The sequence below is a fragment of the Ambystoma mexicanum genome, chromosome 13, assembly GCF_040938575.1.
Source record: "Ambystoma mexicanum isolate Mex_15411 chromosome 13, UKY_AmexF1_1, whole genome shotgun sequence".
NCBI lineage: Eukaryota > Metazoa > Chordata > Amphibia > Caudata > Ambystomatidae > Ambystoma > Ambystoma mexicanum.
In genome coordinates this window covers 438,896,994-438,913,306 of record NC_090938.1, presented here as the reverse complement: position 1 = coordinate 438,913,306, position 16,313 = coordinate 438,896,994, and the positions used below count along the sequence as shown (strand labels likewise).

At 46.0% G+C, this 16,313-nt stretch overlaps 1 protein-coding gene across 1 annotated transcript in view; it reads right to left on the bottom strand.

Annotated features, from left to right (window-relative positions):
- Window positions 1–16,313, bottom strand: part of LOC138521314 (leucine-rich repeat-containing protein 37A-like) — a 1,201,733-nt gene that overhangs the window by 580,865 nt on the left and 604,555 nt on the right. Inside the window, exon 9 of the mRNA XM_069634057.1 lies at window positions 11,131–12,851. Coding sequence (XP_069490158.1) covers window positions 11,131–12,851 — 1,721 coding nt within the window. The remainder of the gene's footprint in view (window positions 1–11,130; window positions 12,852–16,313) is intronic.

The following is a 16,313-nucleotide window of genomic DNA, read 5'->3' as shown; positions in this document are numbered from 1 at the left end:
CGGACTTTGCGGGGGTGTCTGGGTAATAAATTCTGGGCCGATTAGCACAAATCATACCTCTGCGGATTCCCATGGGTGCCCTCTTTTCGGAAATGCATGGGGTTCCACGTTTTCCTTGGTGGCTTGGACACCTGAGGCCCATATCTGTATGTTCTACTTGTCTGGAGAAAGTGTGAAATTCAGGTGTCAAAACAGACTTGGGTTACCTGTGTTTTAGGCTTTCCCCTTGGCGCCCAGGTAGGTGCACCCACACATGTGAGGTACTGTTTTCATCGGGACACCTGTGGGAAAGCGGGACGGTAGGCCATGTGTTGTTGGCGGCATGTTTCGATGGGTGAGCTGAGTGAAATGTGCGGAAAATGTGTTTTTCCCCCACATTTCGGACTTTGTGGGGGTGTCTGGGTAATGAATTCTAGGCCGATTTGCGCAAATCATACCTCTGCGGATTCCCACGGGTGTCCTCTTTTCGGAAATGCATGGGGTTCCATGTTTTCCTTGGTGGCTTGGGGCTGTAGGCAGCGAAGAGGTGCAGGCTGCAAGGTGGGGAGCCCAGAGGACAAGGGCTTGGAGACAGCAGAGGGTTGCAAGCTGCAAGGTAGGGAGCCCAGAGGACAAGGGCTGTAGGCAGCCGAAGTGAGGCAGGCTGTAGGCAGGGAGCCCAGAGGACAAGGACTGTAGGCAGCCGGAGTGAGGCAGGCTGCAGGGCAGGGAGCCCAGAGGACAAGGACTGTAGGCAGCCGGAGTGAGGCAGGCTGCAGGGCTGGGAGCCCAGAGGACAAGGACTGTAGGCAGCCGGAGTGAGGCAGGCTGCAGAGCAGGGATCCCAGAGGACAAGGGCTGTAGGTAGAAGGCAGCGGAGCGAGATCGGCTGCAAGGCAGGGAGCCCGGAAAGGGCACTGGATCAAAACAGGATAATGCAGCAACAGGAACAGCATACAATGTAGCGGGTCAAGGCAAACAGGAGCGGGGAGATCTCAAGATGCAAGACACTGTGCTCCTGCAGGCAGCTGCTTATATACAGCCCTGCCCTGTTCTGAGGCAGGCTAATTGACAGCACCTGGAGCTGCACACCTGAAGACAATCTGCCTCCTCTCTCTCTGGTCCTGAGCAGGTGGAAGCAGCACTGGTCGCTAGGGCTTCTGGGGATTGTGGTCCCAATAACGATGAATGAGAATAGCCAGGAATTGAGGACTGTAGCAAGGTGCATTATGGTAAATCTAGTTAAATGAATAAAATAAGAAAGAACCAAAGTTGAGCAAATGGAAATAAAAGACCAAGGCGTGAAAAGGAGTTGTTCAAGGAGTATTAGGAGGATAAATGAGTACCAAGTAGTCCATGATGGTTGCCAATGCGTGCGCCAGCGGCGCGGGCATGACAAAAACAGACTTGGGGTTACCTGTGTTTTAGGCTTTCCCCTTGGCGCCCAAGTAGGTGCACCCACACATGTGAGGTACCGTTTTCATCGGGACACCTGTGGGAACACGGGACGGTAGGCCATGTGTTGTTGGCGGCATGTTTTGATGGGTGAGCCGAGTGAAATGTGCGGAAAATGTGTTTTTTTCCCCAGATTTCGGACTTTGTGCGGGTGTCTGGGTAATAAATTCTGGGCCGATTAGCGCAAATCATACCTCTGTGGATTCCCACGGGTGTCCTCTTTTCAGAAATGCATGGCGTTCCCTGTTTTCCTTGGTGGCTTGGACACCCGAGGCCCATATCTGTATGTTGTGGTTGTCTGGAGAAAGTGTGAAATTCAGGTGTCAAAAGACTTGGGGTTAACTGTGTTTTAGGCTTTCCCCTTTGCGCCCAGGTAGGTGCACCAACACATGTGAGGTACCGTTTTCCTCGGGACACCTGTGGGAACGCGGGACGGTAGGCCATGTGTTTTTGTCGGCGTGTTTCGATGGGTGAGCCGAGTGAAATGTGCGGAATATGTGTTTGTTCCCCCACATTTCGGACTTTGCAGGGGTGTCTGGGTAATACATTCTGGGCCAATTTGCGCAAATCATACCTCTGCGGATTCCCACGGGTGTCCTCTTTTCGGAAATGCATGGGGTTCCCTGTTTTCCTTGGTGGCTTGGACACCCGAGGCCCATATCTGTATGATGTGAGAGTGTGAAATTCAGGTGTGAAAACAGACTTGGGGTTACTTGTGTTTTAGGCTTTCCCCTTGGTGCCCAGGTAGGTGCGCCCACACATGTGAGGTACCGTTTTCATCGGGACACCTGTGGAAACGTGGGACGGTAGGCCATGTGTTGTTGGTGGCGTTTTTCGATGGGTGAGCCGAGTGAAATGTGCGGAAAATGCATTTTTTTTCCGACATTTCAGACTTTGCGGGGGTGTCTGGGTAATAAATTCTGGGCCGATTTGCGTAAATCATACCTCTGCGGATTCCCACGGGTGTCCTCTTTTCGGAAATGCATGGGGTTCCCTGTTTTCCTTGGTGGCTTAGACACACGAGGCCCATATCTGTATGTTGTGCTTGTCTGGAGAAAGTGTGAAATTCAGGTGTCAAAACAGACTTGGGGTTACCTGTGTTTTAGGCTTTCCCCTTGGCGTCCAGGTAGGTGCACCCACACATGTGAGGTACCGTTTTCATCGGGACACCTGTGGAAACGCGGGACGATAGGCCATGTTTTGTTGGCGACGTGCTTCGATGGGTGAGCCGAGAGAAATATGCGCAAAATGCGTTTTTTTCCCCACATTTTGGACTTTGCGGGGGGGTCTGGGTTATACATTCAGGGCTGATTTGCGCAAATCATACCTTTTCGGATTCCCACAGGTATCCTCTTTTCGGGAATGCATGGGGTTCCCTGTTTTCCTTGGTGGCTTGCACACCCGAGGCCCATATCTGTATGATGTGAGAGTGTGAAATTCAGGTGTGAAAACAAACTTGGGGTTACTTGTGTTTTAGGCTTTCCCCTTGGTGCCCAGGTAGGTGCACCCACACATGTGAGGTACCGTTCTCATCGGGACACCTGTGGGAACGCAGGAAGGTATAACATTTGTTGTGTTTGTGTGGTTTTCATAACGTTTTGACCGATTTGCTGATGCCCTTTGTCACACAACCCTTTCATTTCCCAAATGTGACCTACATTTAGTCGCTGCTTTAGGCACCATACACTTTTGTAACCTGCACAAGTCACCTACCCTTGAAAAGGTCTGCCTGTGCTCTTTCATAAATGTATGCTTGCCGTTCCTCACCACATTGGTTTTCCCGATTTAGACATGCTAAGTGCGTCTGTTCAGGCCGTGAGCATAAAACTCCTGTGTACCATGGCTCAGTGTTTGGCTTCTGGTATTGCTTGTTTTGTAAAACACTACACAAAATGTGTGCTTTCCTAACTGCAAGAGTCGGGGGAATGTAGCGGAGCATTGCTTTTCTCAAAATTCATAAAACGAATTGCCATACCAAGCCAACCATGTCCAACACATACCTTTTTTTCGGTCATTTTCCCGCTTTTCCCCCAGTCTATGGCATTTTCTCCTACCTAGTTGTTGCCTGACCCACGCAAATCACCACTTCTTAAACTTGGAATTTTGTCTACTTTTCAGAAATATATGCCTTTCTGTCCTCCAATTCAGCTTTCCTACCCTTTTCTTCCATTCCGTCCATGCATGTCCAATTGGCAAAAATGGCCAAAATCGCCTACCTCTCAGAAAACAGTTGATAACCACATCAAAATCATTTTTTTTGTTTCTACTCAACCGGTTCTTGAAAGCCAGGAAATTGGGGAATTCAGCACAGCAAACCATTTGTTCCTAGCTCTTACAAGGAAAAAAAACACAGGCTTCTTTGTACATCATTTTATTGGCATTTTTTGAAAAAACCCAACATTTTCACCCTTTTTGCTTATTTTCTCTCACCCCCCCCCTACAGCAACCTAGGATTCCTGGGTGGCATTACGACCGCCTACATGTGGGAAAAAAGGAGCTAAATAAGGCCGAGATATCTCATGTAACAAAAAAGTTACAAGGCATTGAATGGCCACATACCGAAATCACCAAAAAAGGCCCTGGCACTGGGGGTAAATACCCAAGGCACTTAAAGGGTTAAAGAGTACTCTTTCTATTACTGGGATCCAGTGTGCCTCTTTCCAAGCTGACGTGATATGCTCTTTCTTGGGTATTCCCGTGGTTGCTCTCAAAGCGCTGTTTTGTATAGTCTGAAGTTTGGTTGTAAATTGTAATGCAGTTATCCTTAGATAGAAAAGGTCTGGCTGCTGTCAGCAGTTTGGCATGGTATGCTGCTGTGGAGGCGATGGCGTTCACTTGCCTAGTCATCATTAGATTAGAGTCTAGGTAGACGCCTAATGTTTTTACTGAATTAGCCACTGGGATTTTAATATTATCAATCGTAAAATGACTGAATTTGTAGTCAAAGTTCTTGAGTGTTTCCTTGGAGCCTACTATGAGTAGCTCGGTTTTGTCTGCGTTGAGGCATAGGCCATTGGCTGCCATCCATGCTTGAATCTTGTTGTATATGTGGTTAAGTGTCTTTGAGTCAGTGTCATAGTCTCCCATGAGGGTGAGGAGGATCTGGGTATCGTCAGCTTAGTTAGTATACGAGATGCCCAGGGAGTCAAGGATGAGGAAGAGAGGTTGTGTCAAAATATTGTAGAGGGTTGGTGAAATGCATGATCCTTGCGGGACGCCTCATAGAATGATGGAGAGCAAGGCTGAGGCAAGGTCTGAGGAAACTTGTATAGTCCTCCCTTGCAAGATTGAGGCGATCCATGCGGTGGTATTGGGAGAGAAGTTGGCTGTAGTGGAAAGGTGGTGGCATAGGACTTGGTGGTCAACAAGGTCGAATGCTGCTGATAGGTCAAGAAGGAGGAGGAGCGCGGGTTTCCCTTTGTCTCTTGTCTCGTCCATTTGGTTTTTTAAATCAAGTAGGGCTTTCTCAGTTCCATGACCTGGGCGGAAGCCTGATTGTCATAGTCCAAGGAGTTTATTGTCCTCAATAAATTGTTGTACCTGTAGACATGATATAATATGGCATTTATAACGCGCCTATAAACAAGTGTTTCAAGCATTTTATAACGCGCCTATACACAAGTGTTTCAAGATAAGCTGCTTTGTCCAATATTTTGAGAAGGAAAGGGACAGTCGTGATGGATCAGTAGTTGTTAGGTGAACAAGGGTCTAGGGAATGTTTTTTTTATGAGGGGGCGGACCCAGGCTTCCTGAAGGCATGCGGGTACTTTACTTGCGGCAAAGGAGGCATTCACAAATGCTGTGAGGTAGGGGGCAAGGTGGCTGGCACAGTCCTTAATAAGTGTGGCAGGGCACATGTCTCCTTTACAATTTGATGGCTTGATGGATTTCATGATGTTAATCAAGTTGGATTCTTTAATTTCCCTGAATGAGAAGGAGTTTGGTGATGCTGGGGGCGGGGGCTAGTGAGGAAGGTGGTGTGGGTGTGGGGATTTTGAGTGCTTGTCTGGTTGCCTGGATTTTGGTTAGGAGGGTGTTGAACTTGCTGTTCATAGAAGATTGGATATTGTCGTACCAGGTTTTGTCCTTGGTGAAATTCTGTGGTGTAGGTGTGGGGGTCTCTAGGTCTCTGAAGATCGAGAAAATCTCTTTGGTGTTGGATTGGGCTTCTTGGATTCTGGCATTGAATGAGATGGCTTCGGAATTGATTATAGCTTTTTCGTACTCTTTAGCTTTAGATTTAAAATTGAGTTTGGGTTCATCTGTGTGTGTGGTTTGCACAGCGTAAGTGCAGCACGCTTCTCAGATCGGAGTATGAGGAGGTCTGGGGTGAACCATGTGTTGGTGTGGCTGGTTGGTTTAGCCTTACGTGGTTTAAGAGGCGCAATGGCTTCGACTGCTGCTTTGATGGCTGTGTTGTATGACCTAGCTAGAGTCTCTGGGTCACCTGAGAATGGGGCCTGAATGCTGGTCCGGCTAGGAATGGGAGGAGGTTCTCTTTAGTGAGCTGCCTGGAGCTTCTGGTAAGGGCTTTGGGCAGTGGTGGCTCAGGTGTTTGTTTATTTCTGTCTGTGGGGATTGTGAAGTGAATGGCATGATGGTCTGACCAAGGGATGGGCGTATTGGCTGTGATGGTAATGGGCCAGTTGTGCTGGGCTATCCAGTCCAGGGAGCGGCCTTGTATGTGGGTGGGTGTGGAGATGGTGTTTGAGAACCCAAGGGTTTCGAGTGCTGTATTGAGAGCTTAGCATTCACCCTCTTGCTGGTGGGTTGCGTTGAGTGAGGCTCGGCCCAGCCTTTCTATGCCAGTGCTTCCACGTCCATTTGGAGCAGAATGCCGGATCTAGTGACTGATCTGACGGTTAGCACCTCTGCCAGGACCTCACACTTCTGGCTGTTCCTTCTGAGGCGGAAGGGATGCCCAGGTACTCTGTCAGCCCCGCCAACCTATCATGGAATACCCTAGCTGATTATGATGTGTTTGGATCTTCCTCTTCATCAGTGTCAGCCTGATCTGTGGCGTCCTGAGGATCCGCCGGATCTGCAGTCACTGCGGCCTAGGGTGCCGTGGGTTGCAGAGAAAGAGCCGCAATGCTAGGCTGCGCGGGCAATGTCGTTGGTGGAGGAGGCGACTCCACCCCCACTACGGGAGCAGCTTGCTGCAGCTGTACTGGAGATGAAGGCTTTACGGGCGCTGGTGGAAGTATCTCCTTAATAATCCCATTCAGGATGCTACCGATCTGAGGCGATTTCATCAACATGAGGAATTTGTTAAAAAATCGTTCCTCACAGGCTGGGGATGCGGTTCTTGAGTGACCAGTGAGTAAGGACATTGCACGCTGAACAGCCGTCCCAGATGTGGTCTTCGCCGAGGCAGCAGAGGTAGAGCGCATGTGGGTCCGACATGGGAAAAGATCTGTCGCAGGAATGGCACCTACTAAAGCCCGCCTGGGCCAACATTCGCCAGGGAGGAGCGGAGCGAGGCACCGAAGGCCGGTGGGAATAAAGGTTTGGTAGAAAGAATTAAAGGAAATTGTGGGACCGAGATTCAGGGCCATCTTAACTTTGGGGGCACGGGGCACGAACACCTTTGGGGGACCCCTCCATAAAATCAAATTAATTAAGGTATCCAGAATATCTGGTTGTGCCCCTGTCATCGCGATCACAACACATAGCTTGGCATGTTACCTTGCAGCTATTAAAATAGCCAATGGTATTCCCTTTCAGTCCCCTTACCCTCTTCATTCTTGCTGTAATAAGAATAATAAAGAAGTAGCATTTCAAGGCCACAACAGCAGTCCACGACAAGGCTATTTGCATTTTAGCATAGGTACATGCAATTTTTCATCATTAGCAGTAACGAGGAAGGTACACCAGTCATAGTATACATGATTCAGGACACAGATCGTATGTAAAAGGCACACATAATCCAGAATAGACAGCTCCCTCACAGAATGCAACAATGCTCAAGCATAGATACAGGAGACCAATTAGAAGCAAGGAGAAAGATACACCTACCATAGAATAGGTAGTGGATGACGATTAGAAGCTACCAGGAAGGTACACACATCCAGACAGATTTAGATTAGAAGAGGCACATGGTTTTCAGGTAGGGTTGCCATTACAAGCAAATAAACAACTGGCTGTGGTGTGCATTATATCAATGCTCACTATTAGTATAGAGGAACCAACACTATAGCCAGTAAAACCATGTGTGAAGCTGTTGTGAAGCTCATACCCTGAGAACAAAATCACTCATAAGAGTGACAATTGTGAATGGTTAAGGCACTGACAATTGTGACATATTAGGCAGTGCAAGATTAAATGAGATGCCCAGGATTACACGTTGGTTAAAAGGTGAAGCTGGGATTTGCACCCACTCTGCAATTTCTGCACTTTACTACTTGCTTTCCTAGTACGTACCATGAACTAAAATAATCCCATTTTAGAGATTTGACTTAGAAAGTAGACCAATCACATAATTTAAGATGACAATTTTAAAAACAAAATGTTACTGAAGCTCATTATGCAAAACAGGAATGATCCTAGCTTCATTGTCTGGATCATCAAGGGAACTATATAGGTGCCAACATACTATTTGATGTGATCCTAAAAGATTACATCTGGGTTTCTCTTTTGTATTTTAATGCTTTAAATTGGCCCAAAACACAGGCTTGTGAAATTGTTATTTATAAACATACACAAATACCTTTCGGTTGTACAAAAAAGCAAACCGTTTTTTTGTGCCAAATGAGCAGACCTTAAAATATGCTTGCCACAGACCTGCAATATCTGATCCGCTCTCTTCTGTCTATGACCCTTTCTGCTGAAAGGACCTACATAAAAAGTCAGATCAGGTAATGAATGGGCTAAACAATACCCCCAACATGTGAGTGAAAAGGCAAACATTTCAAGGAAGACATTACAGTAATGTCAGTGAAATAAATGGATTTGTCCAGGATCAATGTATCATCTGCTGGGGAAGCCAGGACAGAAGCATGAACACTTTGGTTCCACAGCCTTGAATTTGCATACCTAATCACTTCTCTGACTACCACTTTATTGTGCCTCATTATAAGTGTGCCGGTCTGGTAACAATGGTGCCGGTAGGCTTACAGCACTGTTGTTATCGGACCAGCGAACTATGAGTCTGCGGGCTGGTGCTGTCCCACCCACCAGGGTCAGACCTGGTGGGCAGAACGGCACCCGCCCGCAGACTTTCATGGAAGCACCAGCACTGTTGCACACTGTGCCAGTGCTTCCATGCTCCCCATTCCCAATGAGTCCTATGGGACCCAAATGGGAATGGGGATTTACATTTTCCGATGCCTGGCTTCACGGACCACTGGGGCTGTAATGCCCCAGTGTTTCTGTGAAGTCAGGCGCCAGAAAAGTTTGCAAGTCTGGCGGCAACCTGCCTGTTTTACCAGCCCGGTTGCCGCTGGACTTGTAATGAGGTCTCTAGTCAACCAATTTCTAAACCTTCACCATACTGATGCTATATTCTTATTTTATTTTTATAGCAACCACAGTTACAGGTACACTGCTGAAAATAACACCTGTTGCACTACAAAACAAAGTACACATACCTGCAGATTTATCAACTTTAAACATAGGAAAGGCGGAGTTGGCCTTGCTGGAATTCAGTATTATAATCTTGCATATGAACACAAATCTCTGCAATTAGTGCTTAACACACTGAGCTATCTTCTGAACCGACACGGCACTCACATCTATCAGTATGCATTTCAACTTTGGCTATTGCACATGATCAATCTTATTCCCATAGAAAGGTGAGACTGCTACAGGAGTTGTAGTGAACACACAAACTATGTGTGGGACAGTGAACACAGAAAGCATTACAGGATGAATTGATAAGAGCAGAAAGTATCTCAGCAACACGCCATACAATATCTTGACATGCTCTATTTAAGTTTTGTAAACAATGGTCGCTAACTTCTTTAAATTAGACACGCTTGTGGGGGGCCCCCTCCAAGGTTGGGGCCCAGGACAAGTGCCCCTTTTGCCCTCCCATAAAGACATCACTGCCGAGATTCCAGGGGAAGACATAAGAAACGTGTGTAATTTGAGGAGAAAAAAGGGCATCAACCCCCGCGTAGGTGAAGCGGATCCGCTCCTGTCGACGTGGAAAAGAGGACTGAAGTGTGGCGCTGGAGGGCTGAGTCAAGGGAGCCCTTGCTCCTGGGGCCACGCCCCCACACGCCCTAAATTTAAAATTTAAAGGGGTAAAGACATTTTTTGCTGTGAAAAAGGTTTTGTTCCTGTCACTAGCGAGGGACGCCCATGCAGTATGAAGGAAAGGGGACGGGACGTAGGAGTATGATGCACTAAAAGTCAACCATGCAATGAAGAAAGATCAAATTCTGACCTGTTAAACAAAGAAGAATAAAATGCCCCTTGAAGGGCCATGTCAGTAAAAATACAAATGAAATAGAATAACCTCATTAACTTCAGTTAGGTGGGCCGGGGAACACAAAGGGAGCTTTAGAGAAAGGAACCATAAATTAAAGGTCGTTTTTTCTTAGCATGGAGGAGCTGCTCGGGATGCACTGTAGTAAAAAGTAAATGATCTATTACCTAACGGCAACATTTTTTCTCAGGGGGGAGCAGCTGGTTGACATGCAGGAGAGGTGTAGTGAAAAATAAAAACTATACACATTTATGGCAGCACTCTATCTTTATCATTGACTGGTACTTGGCATTTATTCACCGTCCATCTTCACAAGCACTAACCTCCGCTCCATACTTCATGCCCTAGTAGGATAACACACTAATGGCGCTAACACATTCCTCACAAGTCTCCTTAACTCCTCCCTCGACATCCCCCCTTCGAAGGAGCCTTCCATGCCATAGCACATCTTATCACAGGTCACCACAAATGCAACAGTTTTACACCCACATTAACCTTTTAACTGCCATGGGTTTTCCCCCCCAGTTCCAAGCCCTTTTTTGGTGATTTTGGTATTTTGCCATTCAATGCCTTCTAACGTTTTCTCTTTCATTAACTCATACAATTAAAAACTCTCTGCATATTTTTCAAGGTTGTTTGCACAGGCAAACCTAGTCAAAATTAAGATCTCTTGGTCACTCAGCCACTCTTCCTGTGGCTTACTGCCCCCTCTTCCCCTCAGGAAACAACTAATACCCCTTCTGTTCACGCTCCACTGTTCTCAAACCGAACCTCTCTCCTCTTCAGAGGCTATTGCTTCCCCCACGCCTGCGACACTTATTCTTTACCTCCCACCTACCATACTCCGATCACTTGATTGTGCATTCTTAATTGGCAAACTTCACTCTTCAGGGGTGTTCAAACTTTTTTAAAATGCTCCCACCCCCCCATGACTAAAACAACCGTTCGCTCATTTTTTCTATTGCAATCGGTCGACGTAATCCGTTTTTAAAGAGCCTTGGACCCCCTTGGACATCCCTTGACCCCCAGTTTAAAGACCACCCCTCTATATACTGTGTTATGCAAAGTGCTCAACCCTCTCCCGCACGTCTCTCGGGGCAAATCTTTGCAATATGCAATAAAATCAGTTAAATAAAGAATGCATTGCATGTATTGTACATTATTATACATGTAATCTGAATTTAAAAACATTTTGTAAGAAACTTTCGAAAGTTCAGAATATCTATATTTATTTTCTTTGAAAATATGAAACCTGTAAAGCTTACCTTTGTGGTTTCGGCAAAACTGTCATTAATGTACATTCTCCATGAATAGTCCCGTGCGGTTCCAGTTTCCCTTTCGCTCAGTAACTTCATTAATAAGCCGGTTTTGGAAACCAAGTTTTCACAGGCCTGCTTCAAATGTGGCTTTGAACATTCCAGTTTAAGGATTCGAATAATGTGACAAACTAAGGCCCTCACTTTTTTATTAGGAATGAGAGGTTCCAACTGCGTATTCAGCTGCAGCTCAAACAACATTCCCTCGTTCTCCTGCTGTTTGTCTGTAGCATTATAGACTGCTTTGGTTTCTGGCCTAAGTGCGCGACTTGTGCCAATGGTCGCATATGCACTGGGCAGAGTGGCATTTGCACTGGGTAGAGTGGCATTTGCACTGGGTAGAGTGGCATTTGCACTGGATAGAGTGGTCATTCTTTGAACTCCAGCAGGTTTTGCATTTTCGATCACGATAGGATTCTGAAGTAATTGCTCGTTGGTGCTCTGTAATAGTTTGTTTAGTATTATTCTGTTCCAGTCCTCCTCAGACATATTCTGGCTGGGCTTGACAGTACTTTCATTGAGAGTGGTATTTAGGCCTCCATTTTCCAACATAGTCTGGACAAGAGCGTTAATGGGGTAGGTAGACATCTGGATATTTTCCACAGATGGAGTCACAGTGTTCGGGTTGAAACCAACTCCTTCTGAACTCGCTCCAAGTTGCCCCACTTCTGTCTGCTGTGTAGCTGTTTGGACGCCGGTGTCAGACGTGGTCCACTCAATAGCAGTGTCAGAAGGATTAATGGCTGGAGAAATTGTCGGAATTTTTAACAGCGCTTCTGTGTTGTTGGTCATTAAAGACAAAAGGACTAATAATTCTCTGTTGTATATTAAGAGATTTGGATCTGAAGTCAATGGATAATGTGTGTTACTGTCATTTAGTACAGGTGTAACGTCTTCATTAGGAACATCTCTTCGTTGTCTATTGTGGGCTGTCTCTTCTTTTATTTTTTCCTGTTGTTGATTTTCCAAATGTTCAATTTGGCATTGTTTCCCAAAACATTGTGCTGCCAAGCCCTTCCAGGTTTGCTTGTTGCCCTTTGTAATCATGTCACCGTCCACCGGTAGGCTGACTGCTTGTGTTGTCATTTCTGTTGCAATCTTCATGCTTTTACTGCCCTGAAGTACAGCCGGTTGGCAATCGGCCTCACTGCCTTCACATTTTGATGTCGATGTTGTAGTTTGTGAGCTTCCATACTCTGGACTGGTTTTTTGCAATACTGAGTCACTATATTGTTTCCCTTGAATATCTGATGATAATAAACTTCCCAAAAAAGAGAGTTTCTTCAGATCATTTTTGTCCGCCCAGTCCAGGTTATATGACTTGGAAAAGAGAAAAGGAAAACCTTCTAGGTCGCCCTTTGCTGAGTTATTTGTGATGGGCAACCCCATTTTAGCCAAGTTCCTTGCAGCGAATAGGTTGGATTTGTCATACTCTGGCATATCTTTAGGGAGTACATCTTTCAATCCACCAAGAAGATTTACTGCTTCATTGAAATTGACCTGGACAATGGGACGATACTCCTTGGAAGAAAGCTCAATTAGATTGTCCTCATTGCTCGCGAGTGATGGTTGCTCGGGCTCTATATGTAATGTTCGACTTGAGTTTATTCTTTTGGATTGCACCGTTTTTAAGAATTCATCATCCATTGCAGCTAAGATTTCATCAGGTTCTGTACAAAAGAAAAGTCCTTTGAGATTACCTATTGAAAAATGTAACTTTGTAAAACTAAGTATATTTTACAGTGGTCGAAGTGGGCGGCAGCGGTTGGGAGCAGTGCCCCGCTGCTTTTTTTAATGGAGTTTCACTGTTCCTATACTTTTATTTGAAAAAGAAACCGTTCCGGACTGGTTTCGTTTTCAGATAAAGGTGTAGGAAGCAGTTGAAACTTGCACTTCTGCACTGAACGTTCCCTTAAACAGCAGGCGCATGTGTGTGGGGGTTTGTATTGTGTGTGTGAGGGGGTGCGGCGATGGGATTTGTGCGGAGCCGGCCAGGCCAGTAGGGTACATAGTTCTACTACTTCTTTTCATACACTTCGACCACTGATACTTTACATTTTATGTATTTAAAATCACAACAAGGCAACTGATAGTTACTTACTGTGTACAAACTCCTTCGTAATCATTAGTTGGCATGCCCAATAACACGTATGCATTTGTTTTCGAGGACGAAAAAGGTCAGCTACAAAGCTTCCGCAGGGGGGCTGCTAAACACTGCATTTACACACCAGGAATAATGCAGTAGAAAGAACATGCTGCAGCATTCATTTGAAAAGTGTTGGGAAAGGCATATTTGTGACAGACATATAGGCATTGGTAAGGTAGTTGTCAGGCACTGGCATGGTATGGCCAGGCACAGTACATGGCATGTACATATGTAATCTTGCTGACATGTAATGTCCCCATTGCTGCATTAAGATACCCGGCATCTCGGCGAGCCACATTTATTAATGGTGCTAGATACAAATAGCCCTGCACACGAGCCAGGTTAAGCAATACCCGAGATGTTTCATTATGCCATGTCCTGTAGTATAGGTACTGAATGGCAACCTTAAAATGTCCCATATGTACTGTGAAGATTTGTCAGAACTCCCCATTCTGTTATGCAGAGGAAACGAGACACTACAGTTGGACTGTTCCAGCGCACTAACCAATGTACCTTCCTGGGGATGGCTGAGGGGGAACACAGTGAGCTTGTTATCCTCCCACCAGAGACACGGTAATGGCCCGAGAACCAGGCTGACGGATTGTGACTGTAAGGATTATAGCTCCCATATAGAATGTGCTCGTTATCTGGTAACTGGAGTCTTAATAACTGGCCGGACTAATGAGGACCCCAGTTACCAGGATTTCATGCAATGGACACCCGCTACTCAGGAACCTGAGCTGTTATACTTGTCGATATACGATGTGGTGGGCCTACTCATTATGAAGATGGGCTGTTGCAGTGCCTGGTTTATGACGTCACTGGGTATTAACACCAAAAGCATCTATATGGAGGCATCTTCAGACACAAAACAGACTGCCATGTTAGTTCACAGGTTGTTCTGCTTTTTTTGGAACAAGTGGACTTAACTTCCATGTTTTGCCTTCCCTATTTTAAAACTTTGCCAGAGACAAATGTGAGACTATTATTAGGAGTATCGGCAAACATTGATCAAACCCGGATCTCAGGCGACACAGAGAGCAGGAGGCAGAAGAAGTTGGGTCACCTTCTCGGGTTCCAGCGGCAACTGATCCTCTGACGATAACTCCAGATACAATCACAAAACTACCCCCTACCTCCACCTCCCCTTTTTTTAGGCAGAGGAGGACAAGGAGGAGACATCTGGGGCCCACCACCATGGGTAATGCAGTACAGAACAGGCAGGAGGCGCATACGATACAGCAGGAGGACATCCCAATGACAGAGGAGCCTCTGACTCTACCATTATTTAACTTGGCAAAAACAGATTTATCACCAGCCCAGATTTCGGTACTCTGTAAGGGACTATCTTTCGTACCGTCGACACACACAGACTGGTATAATATGGAGATGGAGGTCCGTCATTTCTTGCATTCAGTTAGACTACAAACCTTCTTCAGAGATTATACAGACCAAGAAAGAGAACCAGACTCAGGGCTCCACCTGAAATCTAACTTCACCCCTCTAGACAACCAAGTCCCCAGTGACATTTGAAAAATGCATTTTGCAAGATATCCTTAAATTGAAGACAAAGAAAGTTAAACTAAACCACAACATATCGAAAGAGGAAAAAGAAGCGTTGAACACACTTGCTGACAACCGTAACCTAGTTATAAAACCAGCAGACAAAGGGGCGGCATAGTCCTTATGTCTGCATACAATATAAACACATGGTGATGTCCCTACTGGAAGACAGAGAGTTATATCTTTCTCAGGAAAGATCCTACAAAAGAACTCCAACAATACATTTCGGAAACAGTCACATATGGTCTACAACATGACTGTTATAAATGCGGTAGAGAATAGACCACTCAACTACCTTAATGATTCAGAAGTGGTACTTTTTATTTTAACAAATGCAACTCTTTAACACAGGAACAGAGTCTTGTTATCAGCCAGGAGGATGAGCAGTATTACTTGGTCTCACTGGTGTGTGGCCCCTCCTTTGAGGTGAAAATCTGAGCCTTTATAGGCGTATTGGTTTTAAAGTCTCACTGCTGAGTATATGAAAAAAAGGTTGGCATTTATCCTCTTCTTTGAGGGAGTCTCATTAGGAGTTCTTTTCCATCTTTACTTTCTTTGTTCCTTCCTAGACCTTAGGAAAGTTCTTCTATCCTAACTGCTGCCACAGGGTTTACTCTATAAAGTCTCTTCCCTTTTTAAAAGTCTATGACTCCACCTCCTCCTCCATATAATTTTGTTCAGCAGGCTTATTTCTCCCAATCAACTCTCTTACAGCGCTCGTGCCGCTCACCTCTTGGGATCTCCCTTCCTCGGCATTTGTCGGTCGTCAACGGCACTTCAATCTCGCTCTCTCCCTCTCACCGCTCTCGTAAGCTGTCAGCTGTTTCCTTCCTACTGGGCCGCCTCGAAGCTGATTGGTATTTGCGGTCGGGCCCCTTCTCCCTGTGCGTCGTTCACCCAGGGAAGGCTTATGCCGCGGCTCCTGCTCCACAAAGGTGGGGGCACGGAGTGGAGCCGCGGACCCCAGACGGCGTCTCTTTCAGCGCTGCAGCTCGACTTCTGCTTTCGATGAAGAGAGGTATTAATTACTCCTTGTCTTGGATTTTCACCGCTTCTCCTTCTTTGCAACGAAACCAACAGCACAACATGGAAATAAAAATTGCACACCGGGTGCCCTCTTGAACTTTCGACTTCTCACTCAGGTTTGGCTCAATACGCCCACTCATACACAGTTTCTTCCTCCGGAGCCAGCCCTTCTTCCATCACTTTCTTCTGTTCAAATTTCAACAACAACAAAACATAGCAAAAAAAACAGTATTAGAAAAGAGAACGTCTCTTGCACAATAACATTGGTTCTCATTGGTATAGTTCAGTGTCTCTTATAGGATAGGTAGTCCCTCCCTCCATTATGACATCATCCTCTAACCCTGATTTGATGCACACAAGAAAGGGAATTGATCCGGCTCTGATCTCCCTTTACTTC